The sequence below is a fragment of the Amblyraja radiata genome, chromosome 16 (genome assembly GCF_010909765.2).
Source record: "Amblyraja radiata isolate CabotCenter1 chromosome 16, sAmbRad1.1.pri, whole genome shotgun sequence".
NCBI lineage: Eukaryota > Metazoa > Chordata > Chondrichthyes > Rajiformes > Rajidae > Amblyraja > Amblyraja radiata.
The window spans coordinates 504988-519757 of NC_045971.1; the positions used below are offsets into that span (position 1 = coordinate 504988).

General features: G+C 59.0%; 1 protein-coding gene across 1 annotated transcript; it reads left to right on the forward strand.

Annotated features, from left to right (window-relative positions):
* Positions 1 to 5475: 5475 nt before the first annotated feature.
* Positions 5476 to 14723, forward strand: LOC116981763 (von Willebrand factor C domain-containing protein 2-like). The gene is made up of 3 exons (XM_033034824.1): positions 5476 to 6823; positions 13132 to 13261; positions 14059 to 14723. Exons 1-3 carry the CDS (start codon positions 6455 to 6457, stop codon positions 14238 to 14240), a joined length of 681 nt encoding a protein of 226 aa, XP_032890715.1. The 5' UTR covers positions 5476 to 6454; the 3' UTR covers positions 14241 to 14723.
* The last annotated feature ends 47 nt before the right edge of the window (positions 14724 to 14770 follow it).

The following is a 14770-nucleotide window of genomic DNA, read 5'->3' on the forward strand; positions in this document are numbered from 1 at the left end:
TGGTTCACCGTGACCTGGCTGCCAGGAACGTACTGGTGAAGAGTTTGAACCACGTGAAGATCACCGACTTTGGCCTGGCGCGTCTGCTGGACACGGATGAGACGGAGTACCATGCGGACGGTGGAAAGGTAATGCCGCCGCCGCCAGTCAGTGGCGCTGGGTGGTGGGGGAGGCAACGGGACCACCCTCCGTGGGGACCCTGGTACGGGCACTGACACGGCCACCTGCTGTCTTCTAGGTCCCCATCAAATGGATGGCCCTGGAGTCCATCTTGCACCGGAGATTCACACACCAGAGTGACGTCTGGAGTTACGGTAGGAGTGACCCCCCCCCCGGACCCCTGACCCCCCCCCCCCCTCCCCCAACACCAGACCCTCCGGACCCCTGACCCCCCCCCCTCCCCCAACACCAGACCCTCCGGACCAGCCCCCGGACCCCTGACCCCCCCTCCCCAACACCAGACCCTCAGGACCGGACCCCTGACCCCCCCCCTCCCCCTACACCAGACCCTCCGGACCAGCCCACTGACCCCCCCCAACACCAGACCCTCCGGACCAGCCCCCGGACCCCTGACCCCCCCCCTCCCCCTCCCCCAACACCAGACTCTCCGGACCGGACCCCTGACCCCCCCCTCCCCCAACACCAGACCCTCCGGACCAGCCCCCGGACCCCTGACCCCCCCCTCCCCAACACCAGACCCTCCGGACCAGCCCCCTGACCCCCCCCCCCCAACACCAGACCCCTCCGGACCAGCCCCCGGACCCCTGACCCCCCCCAACCCCAGACCATCCGGACCCCCCCCCCAACACCAGACCTGCCGGACCAGCCCCCCCCACCCAACGGATCGCGTCAGTCTGCACTCAACCATGCCCATCCTCCCCCCTTCAAGCCTCCACCCTCACCCCGGCATCAGTCCGTGACCTCCCCACACCTTGCAGCCCGTTGTCACCCCCCCCACCCCGCTCCACCTCCCAACGGTGCCAGGACCAGAGCTGGTACCATGCTTCAGTCAGTCACCCCCCCCCCCCCCCCACCCCGCTCCACCTCCCAACGGTGCCAGGACCAGAGCTGGTACCATGCTTCAGTCAGTCACCCCTCCCCCCCCCCCTTCTCCAACCGGTTTCTGTCTTCGGGTCCGTGTAGCGGTGCTTGACGCGTGTACAGGCGTGGCGGTGCGTGTCGCATGTGCGGTGTGTAACCCTGTGTCCCGTGTACAGGCGTGACCGTGTGGGAGTTGATGACGTTCGGGGCCAAGCCGTACGATGGGATCCCAGCGCGGGAAATCCATGAGCTGCTGGAGAAGGGGGACCGTCTGCCCCAGCCCCCTGTCTGCACCGTCCACGTCTACATGATTATGGTCAAGTGTGAGTCTGCCTGTCTGCCCGTCCCCGTCTGCCCCGCCCCCCCCGCCTGCCCCGCCCCCCCGTCCAAGTCTACATGATCCCGTACCCGGTTGGGTCTGTGTCCGGGGGAGATTCTCCCCGTCCGGGCCCTGAAACCCTCCTCACCCCCCTCACCCTCACCCCCCTCACCCTCACCCCCCTCACCCTCACCCTCCTCACCCTCACCCCCCCTCACCCTCACCCCCCTCACCCTCACCCTCACTCCACACACACCATCAACCCCCCTCACCCTCACCCCCGTCACCCCCTCCCCTCACCCCCTCCCCTCACCCTCGCCCCCATCACCCTCATCCTCGCCCCCCCTCACCCTCACCCACCTCACCCTCATCGTTGCCAGGCTGGATGATCGACTCGGAGTCGCGGCCCCGGTTCGGGCAGCTGGTGACGGAGTTCACGCGGATGGCACGGGACCCACCGCGATACATCGTCATCCAGGTCAGTACCGGGCGGGATGAAGGGGAGCACAGAGAGGGTGTAGGGGTGGTAACAGTGAGGTGGCATTGTGTGTTTGGATTGACTGGGTGGAGGATGGCACTGGGAGGTTGTGGTCTGTGGGTGCAGGGGCTTTTGGGGTGTTTGAGGTCAGTGTTGGGGGGTCACAGTGTTGGGGGTCTCAGTGTTGGGGGGTCTAGTGTTGGGTGGGGGTCTCAGTGTTGGGTGGGGGTCTCAGTGTTGGGGGGCTAGTGTTGTGGGGATCTCAGTGTTGGGTGGGGGTCTCAGTGTTGGGGGGGGTCCAGTGTTGGGGGTCTCAGTATTTGTGGGGTCTCAATGTTGGACGGGGTCTCAGTGTTGGGGGGGGTCTCTGTGTTGGGGGGTCTCTGTGTTGGGAGGTCTCAGTGTTGGGGGGTCTCAGTGTTGGGGGCCTAGTGTTGGGGGGTCTCAGTGTTGGGGGTCTAGTGTTGGGGGGTCTCAGTGTTGGGGGGTCTAGTGTTGGGGGGTCTCAGTGTTGGGGGTCTAGTGTTGGGGGGTCTAGTGTTGGGGGGTCTCAGTGTTGGGGGTCTAGTGTTGGGGGTCTAGTGTTGGGGGGTCTAGTGTTGGGGGGTCTAGTGTTGGGGGGTCTCAGTGTTGGGGGTCTAGTGTTGGGGGGGGTCTAGTGTTGGGGGGTCTAGTGTTGGGGGTCTAGTGTTGGGGGGTCTAGTGTTGGGACCCCGGCCGGTGCTGACGGCTCCGTCTGTCCGCAGGGCGACGACCGTCTGGTCCCACAGAGCCCGACTGACAGCAAGTTCTACCGGACGCTGCTGGAGGACGAAGAAATGCAGGACCTCATCGACGCGGAGGAATACCTGGTACTGCCTCCACCCCCCCTCCGCCCCACACCCCCTCCCCCCCCTCCACCCCACCCCACCCCCCCCCCTCCACCCCACCTCCACCCCACTCCACCCCCTCCGCCCCACCCCCCCTCCGCCCCAACCCCCCTCCGCCCCACCCCCCCTCCGCCCCACCCCCCCCTCCGCCCCACCCCCCCTCCGCCCCAACCCCCCTCCCCCCCCTCCACCCCACCCCACCCCCCCCCCCTCCACTCCACCCCCTCCGCCCCACCCCCCCCTCCTCCCCCCCCCCCCTCCTCCCCCCCCCCCTCCTCCCCACCCCCCTCCACCCCCTCCCACCCCACCCCACCCCCCCCCCTCCACCCCACTCCACCCCCCCCCCCCCCCCCTCCACCCCCCCCCCCCCCCCCCCACCCCCCCCCCCCCCCCACCCCCCCCCCCACCCCCCCCCCCCCCCCCCCCCCCCCCCCCCCCCCCCCCCCCCACCCCCCCCCCCCCCCCCCCCCCCCCGCCCCCCCCACCCACCCCCCCCCCCCCCCCCCCCCCCCCCCCCCCCCCCCCCCCCCCCCCCCCCCCCCCCCCCCCCCACCCCCCCCCCCCCCTCCCCCCCCTCCCCCCCCCCCCCCCCCCCTCCCACCCCCCCCCCCCCCCCCCCCACCCCCCCCCCCCACCCACCACAACACCCCCCCCCCCCCACCCACACCCCCCCCCCCCCCCCCCCCCCCCCCCCCCCCCCCCCCCCCCCCCCCCACATACCCCCCCCCCCCCCCCCCCCCCCCAACAAAACACCCCCCACCCCCACCCCACACCACCCCACACCCAACAACACCACCCCCCCCCCCCCCCCCCCCCCCCCCCCCCCCCCCCCCAACCAACCCCCCCCCCCCCCCCCCCCCCCCCCCCCCCCCCCCCACACCCCACCCAACCACCAACACCCACCCCCCCCCCCCCCACTCACACCCACCAAAACCCCCCCCCCCCACACACCCCCCCCCCCCCCCTCCCACCAAAACCCGACCAACAACCTCACACACCACCCCACCCACACGCCCCCCCACCCAACCAAAAACCACCCCAACCCCCACCCCTCCTAACCACCGCTATCACACCCAACCCCCCCCCCCCCCCCCCAACCACACACCCCCCCCACCCCCAAAACCCCCCCCCCCCCCACCCCCCCCCACCCCCCCCCTCCCCCCACCCACCCTCCACCCCCCCCCCTCCCCCCCCCCACCTCCACCCCCACCCCCCCCCCCCTCCACCCCCCCGCCCCACCCCCCCTCCACCCCGCCCCCCTCAGTGCAGTGACCAGGCCCAGGCTGACCGGCTTGTTTCTCGTGGCAGAGCGCGCGGAGTGTTGCTGAGGTGGACGGTCGAGGGACAGTGACCGCTGCGGGCCCGGCCAGCACAGACCCCCCTGGCGAGGGGGACCACTCGGCCCACAGGGGGACGGGTTCCTGCCCGACCGCTGAGCACGGCCTGGTCCAGCGCTATAGCTCACAGCCCAGTCTGTGGCCGGACTTGGACGGGCTGGAGGTGGACGCCTACATTGCCCTGGGCTGCCAGGCTCCAGGTATGTCCACCAAGGGGGGGAGGGGGATGGCGGGGGGAGGGGTAGCGCTGGGGTGGTGGCGGGGGGAGGGTGTGGGCGGGGGGAGGGTGGGGGCGGGTCTGGGGGGATGGTGGGGGCGGGGCTGGGGGGATGGTGGGGGCGGGGCTGGGGGGGAGGGTGGTGGCGGGGGGAGGGGTAGCAGGGGGGTGCTGGGGTGGGGGCGGGGCTGGGAGGGATGGTGGGGGCGGGGGGAGGGTGGGGCTGGGGTGGAGTGCTGTGTGTGACCCTCTGTCTGCCCCCCCCCACCAGGCTACTTGAACCAGGCGGGTGAGCGTGCGGGGGAATCGGGGATGGGAGTGTCCGCACCGGCAGCTATGTTGGGGAAGACGGTGGAGAATCCGGAGTACTTGTCCCACCACAGCCTGGAGCAGGACCATTGGGGCGGGGACCACCGGCGGGCAGAGCCAATGTGGACCCCGGGCCCCCCACAGCCCAACGGATACATCCGTGTAGCTGCCGCAGAGAACCCAGAGTACCTGGGCCTGTCGGAGACCAGCAGCGTGTAGAGGGAGGAGTGGCCTCAGTAACCCTGACACACAGAGCGCGTGCGGGCAGCACCGACACTGGATCCCAGTGGAGATTAGACCCACTGGATCCCAGCGGCGATCCACCAATCCTGGGGCTTCCACAATGCTGCTGAGCCAATCATGGCGCTCGTCACCTGGTTGCCGAGAAGTAGCTGGTCCCGGGGTCCTGAGGTCAACTCCATCGGTCGGTCTGCTCCGACTGGACGGGCAGTGTCCCTGCCCCTCCCCCCACGCCCCATCCCCTCTACCCACCCCTCTCTCCCCCTCCCCTGCACTCACCCCCCCTGCACCTCTCCCCACAACCCCTCCCCTCCCACTCACCCCCCCTGTCCCTCCCCCCATGCCCCATCCCCTCCCCCTCCCCTGCACTCACCCCCCCCTTCCTGCCACAAGCACCCCCTGGGTGAGTGACGTTCTCTGCACCAATCCCCTTGTCAGACTTTGAACAATGCTGGAGTCCGTGAGTTTTTAACTTTTGTATATTTGATTTGGGAAATAGTTTTATATGTTTGACAGAAGTATTTTTTCTAGAGTTTGCTGTGAATGTCTAGGTGAGGGGGCGCTCTTGGTTCCCGGGCGGCGGCGCCAGAGTAGCGGTGTCCACTGGCCATCCCTGGCGCCAGAGTAGCGGTGTCCACTGGCCGTCACTGGCTCCAGAGCAGCGGTGCCCACTGGACATCTCTGGCGCCAGAGTAGCAGGGGTCCACTGGCCATCTCTGGCGCCAGAGTAGCGGTGTCCACTGGCGCCAGAGCAGCGGTGCCCACTGGCCGTCACTGGCGCCAGATTAGCGGTGTCCACTGGCCATCCCTGGCGCCAGAGTAGCGGTGTCCACTGGTCGTCACTGGCGCCAGAGTAGCGGTGTCCACTGGCGCCAGAGCAGCGGTGCCCACTGGCCGTCACTGGCGCCAGATTAGCGGTGTCCACTGGCCATCCCTGGCGCCAGAGTAGCGGTGTCCACTGGTCGTCACTGGCGCCAGAGTAGCGGTACCCACTGGCCATCACTGGCGCCAGAGTAGCAGTGTCCACTGGCCGTCACTGGTGCCAGAGTTGCAGTGTCCACTGGCCATCTCTCGGCCAGAGTAGCGGTGTCCACTGGTCATCTCAGGGCCAGAGAGGCAGTGTCCACTGGCCGTCTCTGGGCCAGAGTAGCGGTGTCCACTGGCGCCAGAGTAGCGGTGTCTACTGGCCATCTCTGGGCCAGAGTAGCGGTGTCCACTGGCCGTCACTGGCGCCAGGGGACCGCTGGCACTGGCAGCATTTCCCCGAGTTCTGAGAACGTGTCTCCGCCTCACTGGTTAATAAATCTCACTACATTTTTAATCTCTTTTGTGTTTTATTCTCAACTTTAAACTGCGCGTCACTGGTCATCTGTGGGTTGAGAGCTGGGGCCAGAGACCGAGGCGAGGGGCCGAGTGGACGGACGGCCGAGAGGTGACGGGAATGTTTCCACCACCGGGGGGAAGCGGCTCAAGCTGCCGGCAGCGCCCGCTGAGGATACATCTGCCTCGGTCTATTTGCGGGCTGAGCTGCGCTGCGCTGCCGTCTGTCTGGCGTCCCGGTTACAGCTGCCAGCTCCCAGCCCGCGGGTATAAGGCAGGCGTGTGTCTGTCTGTGTCTGCCACAGGAGCAGTGGCGGGGAAGCGATGGCCGGGACCGAGCCGGTGCGGGTAGCGGTTCTGAGTCTCACTTTCCTGCTCATTCTACCCGCGCCCCGGGCGCTCAGGAACCTGGTCCCCAAGGAGGCGGATTATGTCGCGCCAGACTACCGCGGGAAGGGCTGCATCGACGACCAGGGATTGGTGTTTGACGTGGGCGAGCGCTTCTACCCGAGTGCCGGGGCTTGTCCGTGTGTCTGTACCGCGCTGGGCCCGGTTTGTCGAAAGCCTCGTTGCCCCCGGCTCCCCCCGCGTTGCACCCGCCTCAGTTACGGTTCCTGTTGCCCGCGCTGTGTTCAGGTCCGCAACACGTGTCAATACGGGGGCCGCAGCTACCGCCTCCAGCAGGAGTTCTGGGTGAGTCTCCCTCCCAAGCGGGTAGGAAGGAACTGCAGATGCTGGTTAAACTGAAGACACAAAGTGCTGGAGTAACTCAGGCAGCATCTGTGGAGAGAAGGAATGGGTGACGTTTCAGGCCGGGACCGTTCTGGAGAGATGCTGCCTGTCCCGCTGAGTTACTCCAGCATGTTGTGTCTATCTTGTGTAATCCAGCACCTGCAGTTCCTTCCTGCACGTGTTGTCGCCACCTTAGCTTGTTTACCAGACGAGATGAATGTCGCGGCTTTAAACTGTTGCTACAGTTGCCGCAGGCGAGGTGCGGATAAACAGAGGCGGGAAATTCTCACCATGTTCAAAACCAGGCTTTGTTGAACTGACACCTGAGAATGTCAATAATTCTGGGTCAAAAATAGTTTAAAGGTGAGATTGTGGAGCGCGGAGAGAGGTTTGGGTGACATTAATGTAACGGATTATTCACACAAGGAGCCGCGGCTCGACAATAGACAATAGGTGCAGGAGTAGGCCATTCGGCCCTTCGAGCCAGCACCGCCATTCAATATGATCATGGCTGATCATCCACAATCAGTACCCCGTTCCTACCTTCTTCCCATATCCACTGACTCCGCTATGTTTAAGAGCCCTATCTAGCGCTCTCTTGAAAGCATCCAGAGAACCTGCCTCCACCGCCCTCTGAGGCAGCGAATTCCACAGACTCGCCACTCTCTGTGAGAAAAAGTGTTTCCTCGTCTCCGTTCTAGTCTCCGGTAAAGCGCAAGGTAAAATTCTGGGCAAATGAGCAGTGTTTGCGCGTGAAAATAACCCGGGCTGAGAGCTGGGGACGAGGTCAGTTTGACGATGAGTGAGAGGGAGACTGACCGCATGATGTCTGCATTATATCAGCCGAGGGGCGAGGACATCGCGTGGTTGGTTGCTCCAATTCCCGGGCTTCACCTTGGCGTTGGCTCCTGTCCGCGGGCGCTTTGGCCACTCCGCTCCGGACACTGGGCCCCCGATACTCCGCTCCCGACACTGGGCCCCGGACACTGGGCCCCCGACACTCCGCTCCGGACACTGGGCCCCCGACACTCCGCTCCCGACACTGGGCCCCGGACACTGGGCTCCGGACACTCCGCTCCGGACACTGGGCCCCCGACACTCCGCTCCCGACACTGGGCCCCCGACACTCCGCTCCCGACACTCCGCTCCGGACACTGCCCCCCGACACTCCGCTCCGGACACTGGGCCCCCGTCACTCCGCTCCCGACACTGGGCCCCGGACACTGGGCTCCCGACACTGGGCCCCGGACACTGGGCTCCGGACACTGGGCTCCGGACACTGGGCCCCCGACACTCCGCTCCCGACACTGGGCCCCGGACACTGGGCTCCCGACACTGGGCCCCGGACACTCCGCTCCGGACACTGGGCCCCCGACACTCCGCTCCGGACACTGGGCTCCCGACACTGGGCCCCCGACACTCCGCTCCCGACACTCCGCTCCCGACACTGGGCCCCCGACACTCCGCTCCCGACACTCCGCTCCGGACACTGGGCCCCTGACACTGGGCTCCCGACACTCCGCTCCGGACACTGGGCTCCCGACACTCCGCTCCCGACACTCCGCTCCCGACACTGGGCCCCCGACACTCCGCTCCGGACACTGGGCCCCCGACACTCCGCTCCCGACACTCCGCTCCGGACACTGGGCCCCGGACAATGGGCCCCGGACACTGGGCCCCCGACACTCCGCTCCGGACACTGGGCCCCCGACACTCCGCTCCGGACACTGGGCCCCCGACACTGGGCTCCGGACACTGGGCCCCGGACACCCCGCGGTAAATGAGGTCAACCGTAAGTTGAGGCTCCAGGTTTACAAAGGTGAGGTGGATAGGAACACTTGGTGATTTCCCTCCTGGAATAAATAAATTTCTATCGTGTCGTGAAGCAAGCAACACGGGTTTGTGTAGGAAGAAACTGCAGATGCTGGTTTAATAATAATAATAATAAATTTTATTTATGGGCGCCTTTCAAGAGTCTCAAGGACACCTTACAAAAATTTAGCGAGTAGAGGAAAAACATGTAAGGGAATGAAATAAATAGTAGAGACATGACTAGTACACAAATTAAATACAGAATTCAATTCAAAACACAATATGAGGCAATTCAAGCACAGATGAAAAGGGACGGGGACGTGGGGCTAAGGATAGGCAGAGGTGAAGAGATGGGTCTTGAGGCGGGACTGGAAGATGGTGAGGGACACGGAATTGCGGATCAGTTGGGGGAGGGAGTTCCAGAGCCTGGGAGCTGCCCTGGAGAAGGCTCTGTCCCCAAAACTGCGGAGGTTGGACTTGTGGATGGAGAGGAGACCGGCTGATGTGGATCTGAGGGACCGTGAGGGTTGGTAGGGGGAGAGGAGGTCAGTGAGATATGGGGGGGGGGGGGGGGGGGGGAGGGGGCAGATGGTGGTGGGCGTTGTAGGTGAGGACCAGGATTTTGTAGGTGATCCGGTGGGAGATGGGAAGCCAGTGAAGTTGTTTGAGGACTGGAGTGATGTGATGCCAGGATTTGGTGTGGGTGATGAGTCGGGCGGCTGCGTTCTGGACCAGTTGGAGTCGGTTGATGTAGGTGGAGCTGATGCCAAGGAGAAGTGAATTGCAATAGTCCAGTCGGGAGGAGATGAAGGCATGGATGAGTCTTTCAGCAGCGGGAGGTGTGAGAGTTTAAGCTAAAGATAGACAAAATGCTGGAGTAATTCAGCGGGACAGGCAGCATCTCTGGAGAGAAGGAATGGGTGACGTTTCGGGTCGAGACCCTTCTTCAGACTGGTTCGGAATAAGGGAAACGAGATATATAGACGATGATGTAGAGAGATAAAGAACAAAAAATGAAATGTGCAAAAAAAGTAACAATGATAAAGGAAACAGGCCATTGTTAGCTGTTTGTTGGGTGAAAATGAGAAGCTGGTGCGACTTGAGTGGGGAGGGATAGAGAGAGAGGGAATGCTGGCGTTAACTGAAGTGAGAAAAATCAATATTCATACCGCTGGGCTGTGAGCTGCCCAAGCGAAATATGAGATGCTGTTCCTCCAATTTGCGTTTTGTCTCATTCTGACAATGGAGGAGGCCGTGGACAGAAAGGACTGTTGGGGTCCCTGGACAGAGTCAGGGGAGGAGGTATAGGGACAGATGTTGCATCTTCTGCAGTTGCAAGGGAAGGTACCTGGGGATGGGGTGGGCCCCAGGTTTTCCATTCTAGGACATCTGAGATGTCTATTTCTTATAAAACGCTGCATCCACCCTACTGTCATAGATGCATCCCTCACCCACATCTCCTCTCTGTCCTACAGTTCTATTCTTACCCCCCCCCCCCCCCCCCCTCTCTCCAAGACAGAACAAGGATAGAGTCTCCCTGCTCCTCACTTTTCACCCCACCAGCCTCCGCATCCAACACACCATCCTCTGACGTTCCCATCACCTTCAAGGAGATCCCACCACCAGCCACATCTTCCCATCCCCACCCCTTTCCTTCTTCTGCAGCACCTTGTTTCACACAGCTTCTCATCCAAACGCCTTTCCTCGGGCACTTTGTCCCGCAACCACAGGAGGTACAACACTGGAACAGGCCCTACAGCCTCCAATATCTGCGCCAAACATAATGCCAAGATCAACCATGATCTGCCAGCGCATGTTCTATATCCCAGCCATTCTCTGCATATCCATGTACATCCAAAATTCTCTAAATTGAGTTTTGACAGGAGATATAACACCTGCAATATACCTTCTCCCTCGCCACCATCTAGAGATCCCAGCAGTCCATTCAGGTGAGACAAAGGTCCACGTGGACGTCCTCCAACCTCAACAACCGCATCCGGTATTCCTAATATGATCTCCTGTACATCGTTGAGACCAAGCCTAGACTCGGCGACAGTTTTGCTGAACACTTGCGCTCAGTCCGCCAAGGTTTGTTGGATCTCCCGGTTGCTAACAATTTTAACTCCTCTCCCCAATCCCACATGGCCTTTCTGACCTGGGTTTCCTCCACAGTGAGACCACATGCAAAATGGTGGAACTGCACCTCATATTCCACTTAGGCAACATGCAACCCAATGGTATGAACATTGAATTATCTAATTTTAGGTAAACGCCACCCTCCTAATTTCTCTTCACTGTGCCCCACCTGGATGTGCACCCCCTTCTCCTTCAGTGATATCCTTTCCTGTCTTCACAGTTCATGCCTCTTCTATTCTTATCTCACTCTTTTTGTCTTTTCATCTCTGACCTTTGTCCACCAATCACTTGCCAGCCCCACCTCTCTTCCTCCTCTCTCCCCCTTCCCCAACTACCATCAATCTTCAGAGCCCTGATCTGAAACAACGCTGACATGTTCTCCAGAGATGCTGCTTGACCCAGTGAGTTACATCGTCATTCTGCTTGGAAACAGGCTCTTCACCCTCAACTCGTCCATGGTACCCAAGATGGCTCATCTAAGCTAGTCCTATTTGCCCACGTTTGGCTCGTATTCCTCCAAACCTTTCTTCGTCAAAAAGGCCCAACAGAGGACGTACTTCCTGCGGCAGCTGAGGAAACACAATCTGCCCCAGGCAATAATGGTTCCATTCTATACGGCCATCGTAGCGTCTGTCCTCACCTTCTCCATCATGGTCTGGTTTGGCTCAGCCACCAAGCACGACACCCGGAGGCTGCAGCGAATCGTCCGATCAGCTGAGAAGGCTATTGGCTGCAACCTTCCCTCCATTGATGAACTGTACGCTGCAAGCGCCAGGAAGAGAGCAGGTAAGATCATCTCTGACCCCTCTCACCCTGGCTACAAACTCTTTGAATCACTTCCCTCTGAAAGGCGACTCCGGATTGTCAAAGCTGCCACAGCCAGACATGAAAACAGCTTTTTCCCACGTAGTAGCTCTACTCAATAACAAAAAATCTGTAGCCTCCTTTTGCTCTAGTATTTTATTTAATTAACATGTTTAATTAATAATACTTTATTATTAATGTTTAATGTTTTCTGTGTCATTCGTAACTGTCACTGTATGTCATGTTGTCACTTGTGGGCAGAGCACCAAGGCAAATTCCTTGTATGTGAATACTTGGCCATTAAACTTATTCATTCATGTACCTTTGCTGTTACAGTACATTCTTTAACTGGCAGCTCTTGTACTCACCACAGCGTGAGTGAAAAAGTTGCCCCCAGGCTTGTATTGAATCTTTCCCCTCTCATCTGAAACATACGTCCTTATTTTTAATTCCCTTACCCTGGATAAAACACTGTGCTCTATCTACCCTCATGATTTTATACATCTCTGTAAGATCACAACTCAGCCTCCTGCGCTCCAAGGATTAATGTCCTAGCTTACCCAACTCAGCATCTCAAGTCCTGGCAACATCCTTGTAAATCTTCTCTGCACTTTTCCCAGTTAATGACATCCTTCCTATAGCAGCATGTCCAACACGGAACACAGTATTCGCAAGTGTGGCCTCACCAACATCTTGTTCAGCTGTAATATAACATCTCATCTTCTATACTCGAAACCCAGACTGATGAAGGCCAATGTACCAAAAGCCTTCTTGACTATCCTAACCGTGATGCCACTTCTAGAGAATAAAATCCCTGTAGTCCAAGATCCCTCTGCTCTACAACACTCCCCAGGGCACTACTATTCACTGTGAAGGTGCTGGCTGACCTACCAAAATGCAATACCTCGCACATGTCTGCAGTAACTTTACCTCAGGCCCCTGGCCCAGCTGATCAAGATCCTATTGTGAATCTTGATACCCATCTAACTCTGCACGATGCCTCAGAATCTTCTCTAATAACTTACCTACCATAGATTTTTAATACTCCAGCATTTTGTGTTTACCTACCATAGATATAGGCTTCCATCTATAGTTCCTAGGCTTTTCCTGACAGGCCTTCTTAATAAAGGCATAACATTAGACATCCTTCAGCCATCAGGCACCACAATTATATTTAACAATGATTCATATATTTCAGCCAGAGCTCCTGCAATGTCTTCTCCAGCTTCCCACAGCAGCCTCAAGCCCAGGGGATTTATCTAGGTCCCGTACCTCCACTGTGACATCTCCATTGCTTTTTTCTGTTAAACAGGAACCTCTTCTCCAGGGAATGGTGTTCATGGGTTTTTGTGGATTCCAAGATAACCACATGGCAGAAATGCCCGTCATCTTTGAATAAATCCATCTTTGGCAAGTGTTGATAGTGCTCACCAATCCGACCGGCTGTTGCTTAAAGCTGACACGTTTAAGACTTGGAATTAATTGATCATGTTCTGATCTGTGCTATTTCCCTGCAGCCTTCTGCCTGTGAGAGGTGCCGCTGTGAATTTGACCGCGAGGTGTACTGTCTGACTGCAGAATGTGCTCCTGTCCACTGTGTCAACCCTTCCTATGAACCCAACCAGTGTTGTCCTGTCTGCAGGCAGGGTAAGCAGTGTGTGTACGTGTGGAGTCAAAGGCTCTTTAGCAGCAAGGAGTCCACATTTCTCCAGCGCCCCACGCTGATCTCTGTGCATTTTGAATTCCTGACACTCCCCACCATCACGGACTCTGATCTCCAGTGGTCTCTCGTAACAGTTCTGCAAAATTCTCAACTTGTTTTCAAATCTTTGTTTATCTCAGTTCAGAATCCCACTCCACCCTCACCCTGTGCTGCTGTCCACCTGATCCCACCCTCAGCACTCAATCCCACCCTATCACTCCTGGACATCTGACCTTTATGTGCCCTTTTATGATTTAAATTATGAAGTTATAAACTTCTCAAACTCAGAAGGAATTTTGATGGGCTCTGTAAAGGGGATAATGCACTGATTGTTATAACTTTCGAAATCAGTTACATACAGTGGCATTGGAGAAAACAAATCTAAATTGAAGAATACCCGTTTAAGGAATTAATAAGGTCGACAAATCCTCTCTGACTATTATCTCTGAGGGAGTCCAGACAAGGATCATTTGGAGCTCAGGTGTGTAGGAAGGAAATGGGGAAGTATTTCTTCACACCAACAGCAGTGAAAGCTTTGAAATCTCTCAGTCAAAGTTTCTGGGATAAATCAGTGTTTACAAGATTGATTTTTGTTGGTTCAGGGTATCATGGGATAAAGTCCAGGTCAGTCATGTTCTGATTGATTAAGTTGAAGAGGCTCCACAACTTGGGCAAGGATTTTGTTGTGTGATAAGCTTTTATTTATATAGATCCTGTCTAAGAGTGTGTTTTATTCTTGTAGGGCCCAACTGCTTTGCAGGAAACACCATTATCCCCGCTGGTGAGAGGGTGGAAATGGATGGGATATCAGTTTGTTTCTGTCCGTACAAGGATGGCTCGTGGGAGCCCCAGCAACAGGCAATCTGCAGCCTTCGTGGCTGGAAGCAATCCCATCATTACACCGTTAATGGAGGCCGCCACTAAGACCAGGATCTGGGTACCAGCTTCACTGCCACATCCTCTCAACCAGCTTTTGTGTTTGTTGGAGACTTGCCATTATTATTAAACAGAAGAAAAACAGGTGAATCCATTTCCCCCACTGTGCTGAGCTCAATCCCCAGGCTTTATCCAGCGCCGTCTGCATGATGTGAATAAGCATTAAGCTCCAGCTGTTGCCGCTGGCTCCTCCTCAGTGAGGTGATCGTGGAGAGGTAGTAGCCTCTTGCTCCTTCTGATTTCCCCCCAAATAATCTTTGGACAGAAGCTTCTGCAGCCTCTCCCCCTCCCGACCGTGTTACTGCTGCGATGCACATATTAGCTTGGTGCTGAGCAGCAGCCAAAGGTCTGATCTTAAATGAAAACACAGTGGAAACTGCAAGTCAACAGGTCAAACTTTAACCCTGTTACAGCTAGGCTGAGGGAGCTAAAGTGTCACCGATACTTCAGCGTTATTAGCATGGTTCTGTTTTAGTGCCATAGCCCATGTCTGTACCATTACTGCCTGTGAAACATAC

Excerpts from the sequence above, each read along its gene's own strand:
- LOC116981763 (XM_033034824.1), top strand. The coding sequence starts at position 6,455 with ATGGCCGGGACCGAGCCGGTGCGGGTAGCGGTTCTGAGTCTCACTTTC. Across the intron at positions 6,824-13,131 it reads GCCTCCAGCAGGAGTTCTGG|CCTTCTGCCTGTGAGAGGTG; the intron begins GTGAGTCTCCCT and ends ATTTCCCTGCAG. Across the intron at positions 13,262-14,058 it reads TTGTCCTGTCTGCAGGCAGG|GGCCCAACTGCTTTGCAGGA; the intron begins GTAAGCAGTGTG and ends TTATTCTTGTAG.